Source organism: Capra hircus (assembly GCF_001704415.2).
Source record: "Capra hircus breed San Clemente chromosome X unlocalized genomic scaffold, ASM170441v1, whole genome shotgun sequence".
NCBI lineage: Eukaryota > Metazoa > Chordata > Mammalia > Artiodactyla > Bovidae > Capra > Capra hircus.
In genome coordinates, this window is record NW_017189517.1 from 34,939,300 (window position 1) to 34,958,944 (window position 19,645).

General features: G+C 35.1%; 1 protein-coding gene across 4 annotated transcripts in view; it reads right to left on the bottom strand.

The window, feature by feature from the left end:
* COL4A5 (collagen type IV alpha 5 chain) overlaps nt 1-19,645 on the bottom strand; it is a 254,630-nt gene that overhangs the window by 98,248 nt on the left and 136,737 nt on the right. For all 4 annotated transcript variants that reach the window (XM_005700226.2, XM_005700225.3, XM_018044170.1 and 1 more), the window contains exons 4-13: nt 14,328-14,372; nt 10,195-10,239; nt 10,045-10,107; nt 6,910-6,963; nt 6,564-6,590; nt 4,551-4,631; nt 2,508-2,570; nt 820-855; nt 595-636; nt 338-430 (exon numbers count right to left, since the gene is read on the bottom strand). In XM_005700226.2, the coding sequence (XP_005700283.1) occupies nt 338-430; nt 595-636; nt 820-855; nt 2,508-2,570; nt 4,551-4,631; nt 6,564-6,590; nt 6,910-6,963; nt 10,045-10,107; nt 10,195-10,239; nt 14,328-14,372 (549 nt within the window). The remainder of the gene's footprint in view (nt 1-337; nt 431-594; nt 637-819; nt 856-2,507; nt 2,571-4,550; nt 4,632-6,563; nt 6,591-6,909; nt 6,964-10,044; nt 10,108-10,194; nt 10,240-14,327; nt 14,373-19,645) is intronic.

A 19,645-nucleotide genomic window follows, 5' to 3' on the forward strand; every position in this document is an offset into this window, starting at 1 on the left:
TTCAGGGCTTGAAAGTTTAGGGAAAAATATTAAGTGATAACTAATAGGTGTGGGGTTTTGTTCAGGGGGCTCATGCAAATATTCTAAAATCAGACTGCAGTGATTGTTTGACTATCTTGTGAATATATTAAATAGATGTAATTGTACACTTTAAATGGGTGAATTTTACAGTAAATAGAGTATATCTCAGTCAAGATATTTTAAAATTTTAATTATCTCTAACCCTTGTTATTTCAAAAAGACTACCACAAAAAACCTTATTCCAGCTTGTACTGCATTTTAATGGAATGCCACTTTCATAGCAAGATATTCATTGATTTCCTCCCTACATACTCACCTGATCTCCTTTCTGAAACTCTACGTCGATTGGTCTTTTTTGTTCACTGATCTGCCCAGGTGGCCCAGGGGGGCCCTGAAGACCTTGCTCACCCTGTTTGCAAGATAAAATAAGTAAGTAATATTTCATAGTTTAAACAGACAATAATATACTATAACATGCAAACTAATTTAGTTGCAAGAAGCAAAAAGACAAGTTCAAATGACGGTGAAAGAAAAAAACTGAGGGTTGAATAATCAACTTTTTTCTCTACTCACCTTCTCACCCTTGGGTCCCTGGAAATTTAATCCCATATTCCCCTGAAGAGAGAGATTTGAATTTAAAACCTCATTGACTATGGCAGAAACCAACACAACATTGTAAAGCAATTTTCCTCCAATTAAAAAATAAACAAATTAAATAAAAAAACCTCGTTGACAATAACAACAACAACAACAAAATCCACACCAAATATAAGATGCTAAAAGAAGAAAGAAAATTACCTTTGGTCCTGGAAGTCCTGGTGGGCCAGGAGGGCCCTAGGAGTGAAAGACACAGAAAAAGGATAAAAGAGTTGTATTGATGAGTATATTAAAAATAAGTTGGTTTCATAGAAGTAAGGACTGGAAAAAGTCCTTTAAAATAATATTTCCTGAGTTTTTTTTTCTCATTGTTTTCTCGTCAGAGACACATATTTAAATTGAAACTAGACACATATTTAAAAGAAACTAGGCAATAGTGGTGACTTCTCTTGAGAGGCTACAAATGGGTGAGGGAAGAAATAGAAGGATGGGTAGAGGCCATGGGGTAGCACTCATGCCAAACAAAAATTAATCTCAACAAATATCAAACTTATCATGTCAGAATTATGGGTTAAACTCAGGTACCATTAGACAATTAACTGTCCAGTTCTAAAAGGCATGCGTTTACTTTTTTAGTGCAATTTGATTTTATATGATCTTTGTATATTTGAGAATGTTTTAAGGTTTGAAAAGTTAAATTGGCATTTGTCTGTCCAGGGATATCACCTCCTGATATCAACTGATCTGTTTATTTACATATTATACCTTGGTAGCATTTCTAAGACTTTGCTTCATCCTTTGAATCAAGGTTAATTGCAGGGACATTAAGAACAGACTGAATGTGCTATGTGGTCACAAGAATTAAGGAAATTCAAGGTGTAGCAATACACCTAGGGTAGGCCAAAGTTGTAAGAGTTTGGAAAAAGTGCCCTGCTCCAGAGTCTCATGTTTTGCAAGATATTTACAACTAAAACAAACTAAACAAAGAGGTTTTCTAATCCTCTCCTAAAGATTCCTAACAAAGCAGAAATTACAATCTTTTTCTGGTAGATCTTCTAGTATTTATCAAACATTATTTTGTTATTCCATTCATTCATGAATAGAGGACCAATGGTCACAAGCAAAAATGTATAATCTATAAAGGTATAATGAAAACTGTCATTTAAATATATGATAGATGAGAGGTAGAATGGCACATGAGAAATTACTTTGAAGTACAATTTTCTTGCCCTTTTAACAGGGCAACAGTAAAGTTCTCAGTTTAAAATACGACTTAAATGAAATTTAAGTATTTCCGGGGTAAAAGTACTTACAATTTATTAGAGTAGAAATATAAGCGACAATACAGGTAATAAAGTAAGAGAACTGGTTGCACATTCAGGGTCTTTCTAAGTTTCTGCTTCTTTCCTGGGGAATAAAGATCCTTATCCCATTTCAGTGATTCACTACCCTCACCAATCCTCCTGTTCTGTCACAGGTCCTTAAGAAATGAGAGCCGATTTTGTGTGTGTGTGAATATCTATTTTTATTCCTTTTAAACAGAAAACTGCATCTTGAAGAAACATGTTTCATCAAGTGACTTAAGAATTGGCTTAGAAGTCTTCATAAGATGGCCCCAGAAGTGACTTCAAATCTGACACATCAAGAGTTAATCACCAAGACACTTTATTTTAAATCTTCCCTTTTGTGTACCTCATTCTTTCCATCTATAAAATGGAGCTATTATTTAGCACATATATTATTCACCATAACACTATAGAATCTCCTATATAAGAAAATTTAAGAAAACTATAGATCAAATTCATTATACTTTCAAGTAATACAAATAATATTAATATTTGTAAAATGAAAGAAAAGGAGGAGAAATGAAATCACAGAAGCAAGCTCACCATCAAACCTGGTGGTCCTGGGGGACCAATTGGCCCTGGCATACCAGGGGGACCAGCTGGGCCCTGTTATAAAGAAAGTAAAGAAAAGGATAAGAAAAAACGTGTAGGAAGAACTAAATGGGTGAAATTTAAGTTTAGTTGCCAGAATTCTGTTCTACAATTCTATAATTCTGAAGTACTATAAGCAGACTTTTAAAATGCAGAAGAATAAAAGGATTCATGTTGATGTATGGCAAAACCAATAGAGTATTGTAAAGTAAAATAAAGTAAAAAAAAAAAAAGAATAAAAGGATTGAATGACTATAAAGAAATTCAACTAAACAGAATGAATGCAGTTTTTAGACAACTTATGTTTTACAGTGGTATACAATAAATATGGGACAAATGTATAGTAAGGAAGTTTTAAAACGAATCGCCAGTCCAGGGTCGATGCATGATACTGGATGCTTGGGGCTGGTGCACTGGGATGACCCAGAGGGATGGTACAGGGAGGGAGGCGGGTTCAGGATGGGGAACACGTGTATACCCGTGGTGGATTCATGTTGATGTATGTACAATATTGTAAAGTAATTAACCTCCAATTAAACTAAATAAATTTATATTAAAAAAATAAAATAAAATAAAATATGAAGCAATAAAGATGGGCAATTAGTGGAGCTTTTATGCTAGAAATGGGAAGGGAAAGCCTACTAGTTTCAAGGTGGCTTCTCTAATTATAAAATAAAAATATATAAAATTAAACACAAAGAGGGATGTGAGAAAAACTGGGACAAAAGATAAAGGAATGATGTAATGGTTGTGGAGCAAAATTAGGCATCTTAATAAGCTGAAAATTTGACTGCCTTGAAATCTAGCAATTTTATATCTAGATATAAATTATGGATTATTGTATAATTTAAAAAATCTCAAAACAACCCAAATATCCAACAACAGGAGATCAGAGAAACAAATTCTAGTATATCAAACAATGGACTATAACATGGAAGTGAAACTGAATGAACTATGGTCATACACAATAATATGGGTGAATCTTAACATATCAAATAGAAAAAGTTGCAGAAAACTACACATACATTTCATATTACTTTAAAAACTAAATACTCTTGTTTAATGATATATGTGCATGTAATAAAACTATTTTTAAGAAGAAATGGAAAACCCAGGATGGTAGCTACATCTTGGGAGAATGCAGAAGGATGTGACTGCCAAGAAAGGTTGATTGAAAATTACAATGTTCTAGTTTTTAAATACTGTATTGGGTTCATTAGTGCTCATTTGGTCATTATGCTTTATAACCTACATATACTTTGCATGTAAAATTTAGAAAAGATTGGTAATACTTAAGAACATATGGATGGGTAATATCAAGTATGTATTAAGGTGATTAATGAAAAAAGTCCCTGACATTGTATCTTAGTGATCAAATATTAGAAAGAACTGGTTTTTATTTTTGGCAAAGGGAGCAATCCTCATGAAATATAAACCTTAAAAAATTAATTCCCTAGTCTATAAATCCTCAAAAGTTGTTGTCATCTCTATGTATGTTATGTGTAGGCTGACATGACAATTCTTTAGAAAAAATTAGATCACACTTGATGTTCACTATACATATATTTTATTCTTTCAGCCTTCAAAGTATGGTCATACATTATGCGTAACTGATAATGTTATAAATGAATTCTTCAAATACCTTGAATGGGAAACCTGCAATTTTTAATCAGACCATTTACCTCTACTACCCTATTGATCTCCACAGCACAGAAATAAGACTATATAGAAGGCTGTTTCTGCTGTAAAACTCTGAAACAAAAATTTCCGTGGAAACTGAATTTGAAAGGTAAAAGAACAAGCCACACTTCTTAAAAAGCTCCCTGGTCAAGACTGCTTTTATTTTCACATACAACATACCTGCCATATCTATCAAACCTCAGATGATAATTTCTATAATGAAAATAGAGAATACTAAAGGCTGAGGATTAAAAAAAAGTGATGCTTGATCTGATTTAATCAATAGGGCCAAGTAGAAAGTCAGCAGATGCTTACTTGAATGCCAGGAGGACCTGGATATCCTGGATTACCCTTTGGTCCTGGCAGAGATGACATGATTATACTACCCGGTTCCCCCTGAAAGAAACCATAAGTGGCGATTGTAAGTAATACTTACGATACGGGAAAGCTGGCCAGAATACAAAAAAATGAACTAAGCATTCAACTTGTCACATAAGTGTCCTCAAAGACTGCGGCAACCTCAGTAGTTAAATGAATACATTTACTCTTCAAAGGAAAATGAGGAAGTGGGTAGAGTACATGGAAGTACAGTCAATTTGTTGAGAACCTGTCATACCTTTGGTTACTCATTCACAAAAAACATTAAATATTAATATTTGCCAAGAATTGTGTTAGGCTTTGGATGCTTTGTAGCAAAGAAGATAAAACAAGACACCTGTTCTCACTGTGCTAATAATATACTGGAGAAATTCATATCATAACATGTAAACAAATAAGATGATAAAATTTTCTGTTTAGGACTATAAAGGAAAACTATATGGCACATGATAAAGAAATGGTGGAGAACAATCACAGAAATGATAATTATGTGATGTCCTAGAGGGGCTAACTATTGTTATAATGGAGATCATATTACAATATATAAACTTATCAAATTAACATGTACACCTTAAATTTACACAATGTTATATGTCAAATATATTTCAATTTAAAAAAAAGAAAATAGTGGAGAAAATTTGTTTGGGCAGTAAAGAAGGGCAATCTATGAAGGCAACATTCAGGCTGAAATCTAAAGGATCATGAGTCAGCCAGGTGAAGATGGGGGAAGAGCATTAGGCAATGTAAGCAGCATGAACAAAGGACCCAGAAAGGGAAGAATCTGGCACATTCAAACAACTTAATGCAGACTGGTGTGATCAGGGAGCCCAATGAAAAGCAGCTTAGGGATGAGGCTGGAAATGTGGGGCGAGGACCAGAATATGCAGATCTTACAGGCCATAGAAAAAAATGTGGACTTTATCTTGGATGCAATGGGAAACCCTTGAAGGTTTATAAGGAGACATTTAAATTACTGATTTATATTTTTAAAAGATCATTCTTGGCTGCTTTGTATAGAATAAATCATGCTGGGAGGTGCGGGGGACAAAAAAGAAACTAGTTAAGAGGCTACTACACTAATCCAGATGAGGCATTATGGTTAGTATGCTGGCAGTGGAAATGAAAAAGTAGATGAATTTTAATATATATACTTACAGGCAAAATTAACAGTATTTAGAGACAGTATGCAATGAGGAGATGTGTGAAGGAGTAGAAAATGCAAATACTAACTCTCAGGTTTTGGTACATGTAAAAGTGTACATGGTATATAGTGATACAAATTTTAGAGATGAGGAAAACAGAAGGAGGAAAAGGTTTATTTGGGGATCTGGGTTAACTCTGAGGACATTAATTTGAATGTCTGGGAGATAAGTCAGGGGGATGTCAGGGAAGCAATTTAATGCATGCATATAACTCAGAAGAAAATTCTGTTTTAGAGATAGAAATGTAGGTGTTCCATAACTAGACAGCAATCAATACCAAGAGCATTAATGATATTTCTAGGTATAGAAGGGAAGAAGGGATCAGGACTGTGTCTTGATGCCTGCTAGATAGAATAACATGAGCTTGCATAGAAGACTGCAGAATGACTGGAGATGCAGAAGAAAGATTAGGAAAAGGGAAAGAATATTCCCAGAATATTCCCTTGCAGAAGCCAGAGGGAAAGAATATTTCCAGAGGGAGCAGGTGGTCAACTGAATCAAAATGTAACAAGGAAGGTATCAAAAAGAACTGTGGGGCTGATATACACATTTACAAGCATATCAGCCCATAAAAGGTACTTAAAGCCACAAGAACAAAGGAGAATAGTTAAGGAGAGCTCATAAATGTGCACCTGTGCAACTTCTAGAAGCATCCATTTTAAGACAGAATTCAGAGACATTATCTGACTGAAGATGCAGGCTTTCCAAATACTGTAAAATGCTTACCTTTCCAACATGAGATACTTACCTTCATACCTGGGATCCCAGGGGGTCCCTATTATTAAAAAGAAAAGGAATTATATGAATGAGAGGGGAAGGAGCAAGCAAAATTGAATAGATTCTATAAGATCATTCTGAGGAAAGGGTACCTTAAGATACTTAGAGATGACATTTATATTAAATATGCACTACAGAATCTTTGCTTTTACCCAGCAGAAAGCTCTATGTACTACTAATTTCTTTTTTTTTAATCCTTTTACTTTATTACTTTGAAAAGTACTATTTTGTTCCATACAAATGCACTGAGTTCACTTTGTACACTTCTGCTTACATTAATTCCTGGGTTTGTTATAATTCCGAATTTTATAACTTACTGGAGGACCCTGTAAACCAGGAAAACCGGGACTGCCTGGAAATCCACGTTCTCCCTAGAAGGAGTTAAAAATAAAAAGCATGGAGGAACAAAAAAACAAAGCATCATTATACCAACAATGACTTACTGAAAAAATTTCTGCAAGTCATTTTGAAACATGCCAGATTGTCAAAAATTCATAAGCCTTCACTTTTCAATTACCTTATACCAACTATCCATATCAATTCAGCCTTCTAAGATACTTTTATCTCCACTCATGAATCCCAATCAGAAATAAAGGAAAAAAAAATCTTCTACTTTAGTCATTTTCTTCTGACAAATCCATTTTGAGAGAATCATATCACAGATTCTTGGCTATCATCACATTTAATAGTTAATGATCTGCCCCAATTTCCTGCCCATGTATTATATGGATTCATATTTTAACTGCCCCATTGCTTTTTTCTTTTATTGTAAACTATTTCAAATTATTTTTGTAAAGAGGAAAAGATGGTTAGAAAGAATGCCATTAATATCACCAAGAGTATAATCATAGCAATAGTTTTAGCAATTGCAGGTCATTTTGTTCTCTAGGCATCCAGTCTTTCTCATTCCCTATTGTAAAGTATTAATATGGACATTTGGTTTAGAAAACAAAAGCTAAAATGGCTGTAGAAGAACCCCAATGCAACCTCCTTTCAAATAACCATGTGCTATAGTACTTCTAGAAACATCCTTGTCAGAGGCTTAAAAGAGTACATGATACAGCTATGTACCTTTGACTTATTGTCCAATATCCCCTTCTCCACCACATTTTACACATGGAAAAAATTAGCCCAGGCAGAAAGGAAGTGGCCTGTACATCGAGTTTAGAAAACAGAGAGCAAAAGAATCCATATGTTTTGACTCCATCTCTAGGGTTCATTCAATTAGTTACATAGTTAGAAATACAAGAATCCATTTAATCTGGAGGTACACATAATGCTTTTTTCAGGCCAGTATTCTGGAGTGGGTAGCCTTTCCCTTCTCTAGGGGATCTTCCCAACCCAAGGATCGAACCCTGGTCTCCCGCATTGCAGGCGGACTCTTTACCAGCTGATCCACAAGGGAAGCCCAGTTACATAGTTAGAAATATAAGATTCTATTTAATCTGCAGATGCACATAATGTTTTTAAAAAATTTTGTTGTTTACATAATTGGAGGGGACTCAAATGCAAACTAATCATGAGATCTGCTAAAGTGTTGCTTTAGCAATAAAAGAAAAAGACCCCTTTAATCACATAGCATACTATACTCACTGTAGACATATCTGGTCTTAAAACTTTGGCTAGTAGTCTGTTTGTTGCTCAAGACATGCTAGCAAAAAACAATCAAATTACCAGAATAGGCACATGAATGTAGTGTGTTTTAACATGCAATATGGCATGCAAGCTAACTCCATGTTGGTCCTATCACTGTAAGGTTGCCCCAAGCAAAAATGAAAAACACAAGTAAGCCTCACAAATCCCAAATCAGAATATTATTATTATTAGTGGCAAGGATGACACTGACTCGGAGAAATATTGAAGGTAACAATTACTTTACTGCCTATAAGTATACACTACAATGATTATCATAAAATGTGATGGCCTACATAACACAAAATAGTTTGTTCAAGTTATTTTAAATATTATGCCCTAATATAAAATATGACAAAAGTCATTAATTAGAAAGATCTATGGTATTTTAGAATAGTTTCACAGAGTATTATATGCAATATTGAAATATCAAAAGGATACACAGAAAACAGTATTTCATTAACCTATATAAGGAGAAAAGTGAGAGAATAAGAAATGGAAACAAATACTTGTAAGCTTTTAAAAAGAGCAAATTTTCCTCTCTTTTTTTCTTGCTCTCACTTTATACTTAATCCAAATAGTTGGATTTAGTCTTGACTAAAGAAAAGAGGGCCAGGAAACAATGTTTGCAGCATACGACACTTTATTTTCTCACTTGTTAAATTCATTATTTTCTATGATGGAGAAGTTTCAGGGTTCATACTAACAGTTCACAGTAAAAACTGATGTGGTGTATTATATATAGATTCTTAGGATTTTTCTTCAGGAAGTTATTAGGTAAGATAAAAAAGGTTTAAGAATATGAAAGATTTGAAAATTTTAAGTGTACCTAGTTTAAAAAAAAGCAAAGTTAATGAATAACATTCATAAGTATTACTCTTAACAACTGATAATATAGATGTGTGTATGTGTGTATATATACACATACATACATATGTGTGCTCATATGTACAAACATATACTGTGGTGTTGGAGAAGACTCTTGAGAGTCCCTTGGACTGCAAGGAGATCCAACCAGTCCATTCTAAAGGAGATCAGCCCTGGGATTTCTTTGGAAGGAATGATGCTAAAGCTGAAACTCCAGTACTCTGGCCACCTCATGCGAAGAGTTGACTCATTGGAAAAGACTCTGATGCTGGGAGGGGTTGGGGGCAGGAGGAGAAGGGGATGACAGAGGATGAGATGGCTGGATGGCATCACCGACTCAATGGACGTGAGTTTGAGTGAACTCCGGGAGTTGGTGATGGACAGGGAGGCCTGGCGTGCTGCAATTCATGGGGTCACAAAGAGTCGGACATGACTGAGCGACTGAACTGAACTGATATATCCTAATTCCTTTTTCACTCTCATTTAACTCTCATTTCATTCACTGAAACATGTATACTATCATATGTGAGATAGATTGCCAGTCCAGGTTTGATGCATGAAACAGGGTGTTCAGGGCTGGTGCACTGGGATGACCCTGAGGGATGGGATGGAGAGGGAGATAGGAGGAGGGTTCAGGATGTGGAACACATGTACACCCATGGCTGATTCATGTCAATGTATGGCAAAAACTCTCATTCTCCTTAACACTAAAACACAAAAGGGATTTGGTAGGTAATAGTCAACTCAATGCAATATCCCAACTAATTATACAGGCTTAAAGAATTACTGATATTTCAGTATATTGAAAATGCTAACTCAGAACATACTCTATGTCTGTCCTAGACATGAAGCTACTATATCTCCTCTTTGACATTCTCGATATTGATTTCTTGAAATGTTTAAGTCCATTATTTTCAAGCATATCGCCTAAGATTAAGTCAAATAAATCTCACCTTGGTTCCATTGCATCCAGGGATACCTTGAGGTCCTGGGGCCCCATCATGGCCTGGCATTCCCTTTGAAAGGGGATATAACACATGTATAATATTTCTTAGATTACTGTTTTAAGAGATTTTAAAAATAAGAAGCCAAATTCTACTTACAGGAAGACCTGGTGTCCCTGGAAATCCAGGAAGTCCAGGAGGACCCTATAAAAAGAAACAAATAGCCAAATAACAACCAATGACAATAAAATAATATCCAACCTAAGGGAATTAAGAAAACTACATTTAGACAGCAACGGACAAAATGTGTCATTGATTATTACCACTCATTCTTTTTTAAAACTATAGAAAGAACTATACATGTTTAAAATCTCTTTTATAGAAACCTATAGAAGATACTCCTATTTGAGTGAGTTGTTTTAATTGTCCTTAGTTCAATTCAGTCGCTCAGTCACATCTGACTCTTTGTGACCCCATGGACTGTAGCCCACCAGGCTCCTCTGTTCATGGAATTGTCCAGGCAAGAATACTGGAGTGGGCTGCCATTTCCTTCTCCAGAGAACAAATAGGGACATAAATAAATAAACTATGGTATATCTGCATAATAAAAAACCATGCAGCTTTAAAAAAGAATGCGGAAGGTCTCTGTACACTGAAATACATACTGATCTCCAGGATAGAATGTTAAGTAAAAGAAACAAAGCTTAAGTAGTGTATATAATATACTACCTTTTTATAACAAAGGTAGTGATATTAAACAATGAAAAGATAAACAGAAAATGAAAAATGATTACCTCTGAGGGAAAGAGGAAAGAGAATGGGGAGATGGTAAAGAAGGATGGGAAGCATCTCTGACTATACCTAGTCTTATAGAACAATGCACTTGTTTTAAATAATGAAAATGTTTAAAAAAAGGTAAAAAGGAAATCATCAAGAATTAAAAGCAAGCTGGAACCAATGAACCTAATGTACATCAAACTGTGGACAGTGACCATTCATAGAAGAAAACTACTTTTGACTGAGATGAGTCAATTCAGCAAAGAAATAATTAGTGGCAGTTTTCTACTATTGCTTTTAAAATTGAAATGTTTATTTTGTTTATTTGTATATTGTTATTTTGAAGTCATTATAGCTATACTGTAGGACAAAGGAATTAATTATATTAATATAATTGGGAAATGAAGATTTTCAGGTTAGAGAGAGAAAGGTGGCAGGGGGAGAGAACAAGTATAAAAAAATTATACTAAAGTTCAATTGGAAATAATAATATGAACTCATGATATTTTTTCTCTTTTAAAAAATACATATTTCTTAACTCTGTCCACTTAAAATACATCAAAATAGTGACAAAACTAGTAGCAATGAACACTCCTTATATTCAGACCGTGGAATCTAAATCACTGAAAGAATCTGTAATCAGAGACATGGTCAATTCCAGATCTAGAGAGGACATGCATAAGTTCAGCCTGAAGGGTCTTATGTCGAAAAGCAAAGAAATTATCAAAGATCAATAGGGTTTTGTCAATAGGACAAATCACAGGGGCCAACTTGAAGAGGCTCCCACAGACAAAGATGAAATAATTTGAGCTTCAAAAAGAATAATGAGTACAAGTGATTGAAACACAGAAATTACATGTTTCGCTAAGAGCTGGATACGACTGAGCGACTTCACTTTCATTTTTCACTTTCATGCATTGGAGAAGGACATGGCAACCCACTCCAGTATTCTTGCCTGGAGAATCCCAGGGATGGGGGAGTCTGGTGGGCTGCCGTCTATGGGGTCGCACAGAGTCGGACACGACTGAAGCAACTTAGCAGCAGCAGCAGCAATGATAAATTAAAAAAACCTTCCTTGATCATCACTCAAAGTTGCCAGTATACAAACTCATTACTCCACTAGAATTCAGCTGATAAATTAGAATTCAAGTTAGTAAATTAGAATTCAAGCTATTCAATGAAGGACTGGTAGACTTTTAAAACTTATCATTTTGCAACTCCAAATTAAAAAATAAAAAACAAAAACAGAAAACAAAAAACAAAAACTTGGATCTAACCAATGATCATGGATGGATGCTAAACCACTATGTGAAAGTTGATAGGGAAATTTTGGTGGCAGAATCAGGCTCATACATTTGAGACCATTGACTAAATCTAGCATCAAAAAAGTGGGATAGACAGACGTTTGTTCCATGAGATGTAATTCAATAGAAAATATACAGCACTACCTATAAAGTATTGTTTTTCAATTTTCTTTCATTTTTTATCAGTATAGTTTATATATAATAAAATGCACACATCTTAAATGTACAGGTTTTTCTTTATTCCTAGAAAGTTCTCTAGTGCCTCTTCTAAGGCAACCTCAAAGTTGCAGGAAACATGGGGGGCAGAGAAATAAGTTAAATGACATCATGAGGAAACAGTCAAGCAGATCCAGATTGTGGAACACAGTACAACACCATGATCCAGTTTCTTCAATGGCATAAAAAAGGGGGCTTAAAAAATACATCAAGCAAATGCAATATGTGGAACTTGCCTGGATCTTGGTTTGAACAAACCAATTGCAAAAAGAAATCTTTGGGACAACTGAGAAAATCTGAATATGGACTGAGTTTTAAAGGATATTGAAAAGTTTTTGCTAAGTTTTTGAGGTGTAATAATGGCACAATGTGGTAATCAGTTCAAGAAACATAATATTCACTGGTGGAATGATGATCTAAGGGATTTACTTTAAAATATTACAGGCAACAGTGGTGAAGTATAGAAACAAAGCTGTCAAAATGTTGATAGTTTTTGAAGCCAAGTAATAACTTCATGGGGGGTGTCATTGTAATGTTAATATATTCTCTGTAAATGTGTGTATTTGTGCTTTAGATTTGTGTATTTGTGCTTTAAATTTTCCATAATAAGTCTTTTAAAATCTGCATGCCAACAGCTGCCTGTGAGCTGAGACCTGAGGATGCAGGAACTATCAGGCCACCAAGTTCTAAGCACTCTCAGACACTTGAAAGTAGAGTGGACAGATTTTTTTAGTCTCAGCAGTATTTAGGACATAGTTAATGGTAGCTATAGCTATTAAGATATATGTTATGATTATTATGAACAGCTTTAATAGTATATTGATATTCAATTATGATGGAAAAACACAGAAGCATGTCTGCTTAAACAATGTTAAGGGTTTTGAGTTTCTTCCCTGCTTTTCCACTGATCTACCTATACTAGCCAAAAGTAGCACATAAGGCAAGCTACATGTTGTGAAGATGTATATAGCAAACAGAATATTTTAAATATTTATGTAAAATGTATACATCTAAATTTCTGGAGATCAGAGAATCAGAATGTTTTTCTTTGTAATACACATAAATATGCTAAGCCACCACCCATATATTCTATATTCAAATTCAGGGACCTTGTCAATCTATGAACACAGAATTACAGGGCTAAAAGAGACCATGGAGATTGTCTTGTTTGACTTTCTAATATAACAAATGAAGAAAGTAAGGCTCAGAAAAGTTAAATCTGATTTTCCAAAAGCCAGTACTATTTATAAACTAGTTTCCTCCCAATCTAAAACACACTGAAAAGTATATGTCTACTTAAAAGCTCTTCAGAAAAATTACACTAAATGTGCACTTAAATTTTCAAACACATCTTGAATTCCAGAACATTAAAACTTGAAAAATCATACATCTCAGAACTGATAAAATACTGTATTCTTCCAAAAATAGTTATTCTTTTTTTAAATATTTTGCTATAATGTAGTTACATGGTGGTATAGGCAGTAAAACTTTATGAAACTGGCCTCCTTTTTCAAAAATAGTTATTCTGTAACATAACAGCTTCAACTAGAGGCTTCCCAAACTTATTCTCTTCAAGACACACAAATACAATTGTATTATTTGTACCTGGTTCCCAGGGAGGGTACGTGACCTGAGGTGATCAGTTCTCTGAACTCTGAGATGATCACCCTGGTTGGGTAGTTCTGCTTTAAACCACTTATGTGATGTATATTTTTAAGAATTTGAAAAATTATTGAAATTCAACACTTTCACATTTCTCAACCATAAGCTACTTTTAAATCTTCTTATATTAGTTTAAATAGACATCTGGATATATAAAGACAACTATCAAAATACTAAAGAAAGGCTAATTATAGACATATACACTCTGAAACTTTAAAAGATTTCACTTCTCTTCCTGAATTTCTATATGAGTCTTTTTCCAGTTGCCTTATAACACTTCAGCAGCTTCTTCGTTTGACCAACAAAACAAGTGATACAGCAAATATCACTTACTCTGATCCCTTTTGGTCCTGGTGGCCCTGGAATTCCATCATCACCCTGAAAAATACAACATATTTAGTTATGTTTCCTTCAAAAAGAGCCCTCGAATAACTAACTTTATATTGCAAACTGAGACAAATTTTTGTGAGCCTTTGTGAAAGTTAGTGATGAATTTACATACACAAGGAAGAAGTATTTATTATTGAGACTAAAAGCACTAAGATAAGTCAAAAGCTAAAAAGTAAGAAAGGCTTTTATTTACTAAGAAGAAAACTGTTGACATGCAGAAGAAACTTTATACCTGTAAAGTTAGTTATGAATCATGTCAAGAAAATAAAGATGAAATAGTGGTACAGATATCCTTCAAATCATTTGTGCGTGTGTGCGTGATCAGTCGCTCAGTCATGTCTGACTCTTTGGGACCCCACAGACCACAGCCAACCAAGGATTATCCTGGTCCATGGATTATTCAGGCAAGAATCCTGGAGTGGGTTGTCATTTCTACTTCCAGGGGATCTCCCTGACCCCGGGATCAAATGCATGTCTCCTGCATTTCCTGCACTGCCGGTGGAATCTTTACCACTGGGCCACCGGTGAAGCCCCAAATCATTTATGCATTAACAAAATTAGAGCTGAAAATCTGAACAGTTTCTATATTGTGTCAATCTGCTCACCATGCTGCTAATAAACAGCATTACCTCTGAACCTAAATATGAGCTATTCATGAGTTTGCTGTTTTAAAGCTTTGCTACGTTTTATATAGGTACTTCCTACTGTCAGAGCTAAGAAGGAGTAAGAAAGAACCACAGACTTTGCTTTCAAGCTTCTGCTGCAGACTCCATGCAAAAGAAGCTGCCCACAGGATTGTTAATCTATTTACCCATTTCTAGTTACAATGGCATTGCTGAGAATTTAAAGTCTTGCCTCACTAAGTTTTCCTAAGTAGTTTTTTTTTTTTTTAAAGGAATAAAGAAAACCTAATCCTGCTCCAATAGGCAGGATTTTCGGTGGAACATACAGTTAGTAGGTCACGATCTGAGGCTTTATATAGTTTTACTAACTTGGGATATCTTGCTTTATACAAGCTTCCAAACTACTCTACTTACAATCCTAGAGATTCCCTTGGAGGTTCCTTTATGCCCATGTCACAGCCCCTCTTTAATCAGTAAAGCTCTGTTTTTATCTGTTTTATTTGGGGTTTCCATGAAAAATTTTATTTGGAGAAAATGTTACCTGATTATTAGTTTCTTATGCTGCTCTTACAAATTACCACAAACTTAGTGGGCTAAAAAATAATACAATCTTACATACATTCTGGAAGTCTCGGTGGGAGAGCTGTGTTACTTTCTGGAGGGTTGAGATTTCATTTATTTTCTTTCTCCAGCTTCGAGAGCGACCAGCATCCCTCTGCTCATGGCTCTCTTCAATCTTCACAGTCAGTGACAGATGAATGAGTTTTTCTAACATTGCATCACTCTGACACCGATTCTTCTGCCTCCCTCTTCCACATTTAAAGGACCCTTGTGATTATACTGGGTCTACTCAGAGCAACCAGAAAAATTACCCTAGTTTAAAACCAGTTGACCAGCAGCTTTAATTTCACCTGTAATCTTAATTTCACTTACTTTTATAACCTAACATATTCACAGGTTCTGGGGATGAGTTACGGACATCTTTGGCTTCCTGGTGGCTCAGATGGTAAAGAATCCACGTGCAATGTGGGAGACCTGGGTTCGATCCCTGGGCTGGAAAGATCCCCTGGAGGAGAGCATGGCAACCCACTCCAGTACTCTTGCCTGAAAAATCCCTGTGGACAGAGGAGCCTGGTGGGGTTCAGTCCATGGGGTTGCAAAGAGTTGGACACAACTGAGTGACTAAGAACAATTAGGAGGTGGATATTAACCTCCCTGCCATACTCTGCTTTAAAACAAGCTTAATAATCTACTCTTTTCACAATAGATGCATCTTTCAGGAAATTAAAGTAAATCTAAATCTATTTGAAAACTAGAAGGTTGATTGCTCAATGAATCATTTTATGTCTTCCCAGTGAAGGCAGAAATAAGACAAGGATGCCTTAATACTATATTGGTCATACTAAGCAACATGGCTAAATAAAAGAAATTAGAGGTATAAAAACTGGGGAAAATGAGGCAAAATGAATTATTTGTAAATAATATGTTTATATGCATGGGAAATCCAAGTTAATTAAATGAAAAATTATTATAGTCAATAAAATAATTCAGTAAGGTAGCTGTATATAAAAATAATATGAAGAAATCAATAGCTTTCTTATATACCAAAAACTACCTGTTAGAAAACATAATGGAAGAAAATATGCAATTTATAATAGCAGAAAAAGATAAAATATTTAGCATCAAACTGAATAAGATGTATAAGATTTGTAAGACAAGGTGACTAATGTTTATGTGGAAAAATAAGTAAGCAATTAACACTGAGAAAAATTCTGAAGAATAAAAAGACAAATGAGGGGACACTAGCAGTGTCAGATAAAATATAACAGGTCAATCATTAAAATAGTTTGGTTCTCATATCTGAATAAGCAGACCACTGGAAGAGTATGAGAAGTCCAGAAACAGGTCCATATAATTATGTGAATTTGGTATATAATGAAAATGCATTACAAATCAGAGCAGAAAATTATATTGGGGCACACTTGTGAGGACATCTAGAAAATAAAGTAGAATTTATATCACAAACCATACCAGGATGAATTAAAAATTGATATAATATTTACATGAAAAAGCAAAACTATTAATATACTGGAATAAAACATGTGAGAATTATTTTACAATCCTACAGTGGGGAAGGTGTTTCCTATTCAAAACCCAAAGCCATAAAAGACCTTTGATAAACACAGAGGCACATAAATATACACATACACAGATAAAGGGCAATCTCGCTGAAATAGAAATAGCTCACTGAAATATGAAAACACCAACAATTCAGTAGAAAAGTGGGCAAATTATATAAACACACAGTTCACAGAAATGAAAAGATGCTCAATTTTCATAAGAAAATAACATGAGTACTCATTACAAATGTATAGACCTCAGTGGCTAATGGACACAGTGGAAAGGTGGTATTTTTCACTGTATACCTTTTATGTTAATTTATTTTGAACAAAATGAACACATTATCTATGGAAAATCAATTGTTTTTAAGAATAAAGAAATACTTAGGAAATTTTTATATATACACTCCTATATATATTTGTTATTTATATATATATATTTGTTTTCTAGACTTTTACTTTAATATACAAATGTATATAGATTAAAGAATAATCCTACAAAATTTTTGACTTGGTATGTACATTAATACATACACATGTGTCCAAACATCCAATCACATAAAAAGTATAAATTCAGCTATATTGGGAAGTATGAAGTCATAGTGGAGACTGAAGCACAAAGTGCTTCCAATTTAAAAACCCCAGAGCTTAGAAAGCAGTGAAACCTCATTTTATGGATACAGAAATGGAATCACAGCAAAAGATTGAATTGCTTTCTTAATTTAAACTGCACACAACTACACATTTAAAAATTATCATACTGCTGTACAAAAGTCCCAATTAATTGTAAATTATTTCAAAAAAACCTAATGTAGTTAGTTTTCAATAATTTGACATAAATTTTATTAAAACTGAAACCACTCAGTGAGCATGGTGTGCAAGAAACTCAGCACCTAATACCAGGTAAACTCAGATACAACAAATGTAACTATTTTTTTATGGTTCAACTTAATTACTAAGGACCCATTTCACTAACATCACTGAAATTTAATCTCAATTGACTGGACTTCCCACCTCATTTTCACAAGGCTGCGCCTAAGTTATGGAGAGCTTAAGTAGTTTCAAGGTGTTAAGCGGGTGGGACAGTCTAGTACAAACTCGAATTCATCGAGATGACCTTTGCTAACAGTGTGCGTGGATTACTGCTGAGTTAGTGCCCAATTCTGGGCTTACCTGGTGGCTCTCCTCAGCCTGCAATGTGGGAGACCTGGGTTTGATCCCTGGGTTGGGAAGATCCCCTGGAGAAGGGGATGGCTACCCACTCCAGTATTCTGGCCTGGAGAATTCCATGGACTGTATAGTTCAAGGGGTCGCAAAGAATTGGACACGACTGAGATTTTCACTCACTGGGCTTCCTCGGTGGCTCCAATGGTAAAGAATCCACCTTCAATGAAGGAGACCCCGATTCAATCCTGGGGTCAGGAAGATTCCCCTGGAGCAGGAAATGACACCTCACTCCAGTATTCTTGCCTGGAGAATCCCATGGACAGAGGAGCATGGAGAACTACAATCCATAGGGTCACAAAGAGTTGGACACGACTGAGCAACTGAGCACCTAGTGCTCAATTATACCCACTTGACTCAGATCTTTCTGATATTTCTGTGTTGCGCTTGGGTGTACAAGAAACATTCTGATGTTTTATACCTCATTAGACTAGGAAATTCTGTCGTATATCCCACCTACTTAAATTTTATGCAGTCATTTGGAGTTTCTCTTTTTCCTCAGTGTAAAAGTTCTCTATTCAGGAAATTTATACAAATCCTGTCTATTCTTGAATCTAACAAAATTCCTTGGTGAACTGCCACCTCCTCAGAGATCATGCACAAACCTATTCCCATAATCTTATGCTATGGTATAGCAAATGTTAAAAAGTATTATGTATTTAAGTTAATTTTCCCCCTTTACTAAGAAGACCACTTGGTTAAGTATCCATTTGATTCCCTTCATGCTCTAATGGCATGATGTACCACTATTCCATGGAATAAAATTAGGGGAAAAGGGGGGTTTTAAACCAGTTTTCTTTTCCAGGAAAATGAACAGAACTAGCCCTTGCATCTATCAGTTAATCAGTCTAACTAATACAGATAGTAAAGGAGAATGAGCCAAAAAAGCCATTAAAAAACTTCTCCCAATCTTAAAATTCACTATTATCTCTTCCCATTCCATATCTTAACATGCACATAAGATGTTATCCTTGCTCATGATATAGGAGAGACTGCCCACACAGAAGTCAATGGGGACAGGAGGGCAGCATCTTTGGATCTTTGAGCATGGGTACAGGAGAGAGAGGGTGTATGTATCTACCCTCTCTTCTGTCTCTCTCATAGAAAAGCCTGCGTGACTTCCTCCTCACCAGATTCATTGATACACTTGTCTCAGACAGCCACCACTCAATTTGACAAACTGGTAGACATGTCACCCATCACCCAACCCTGCAGATAAATGTCTGCTGTGTCCCTGAATACAACAAATGGGTATTTCTCTAAACATGCAAATTCTTAGTACCTCAGATATCCC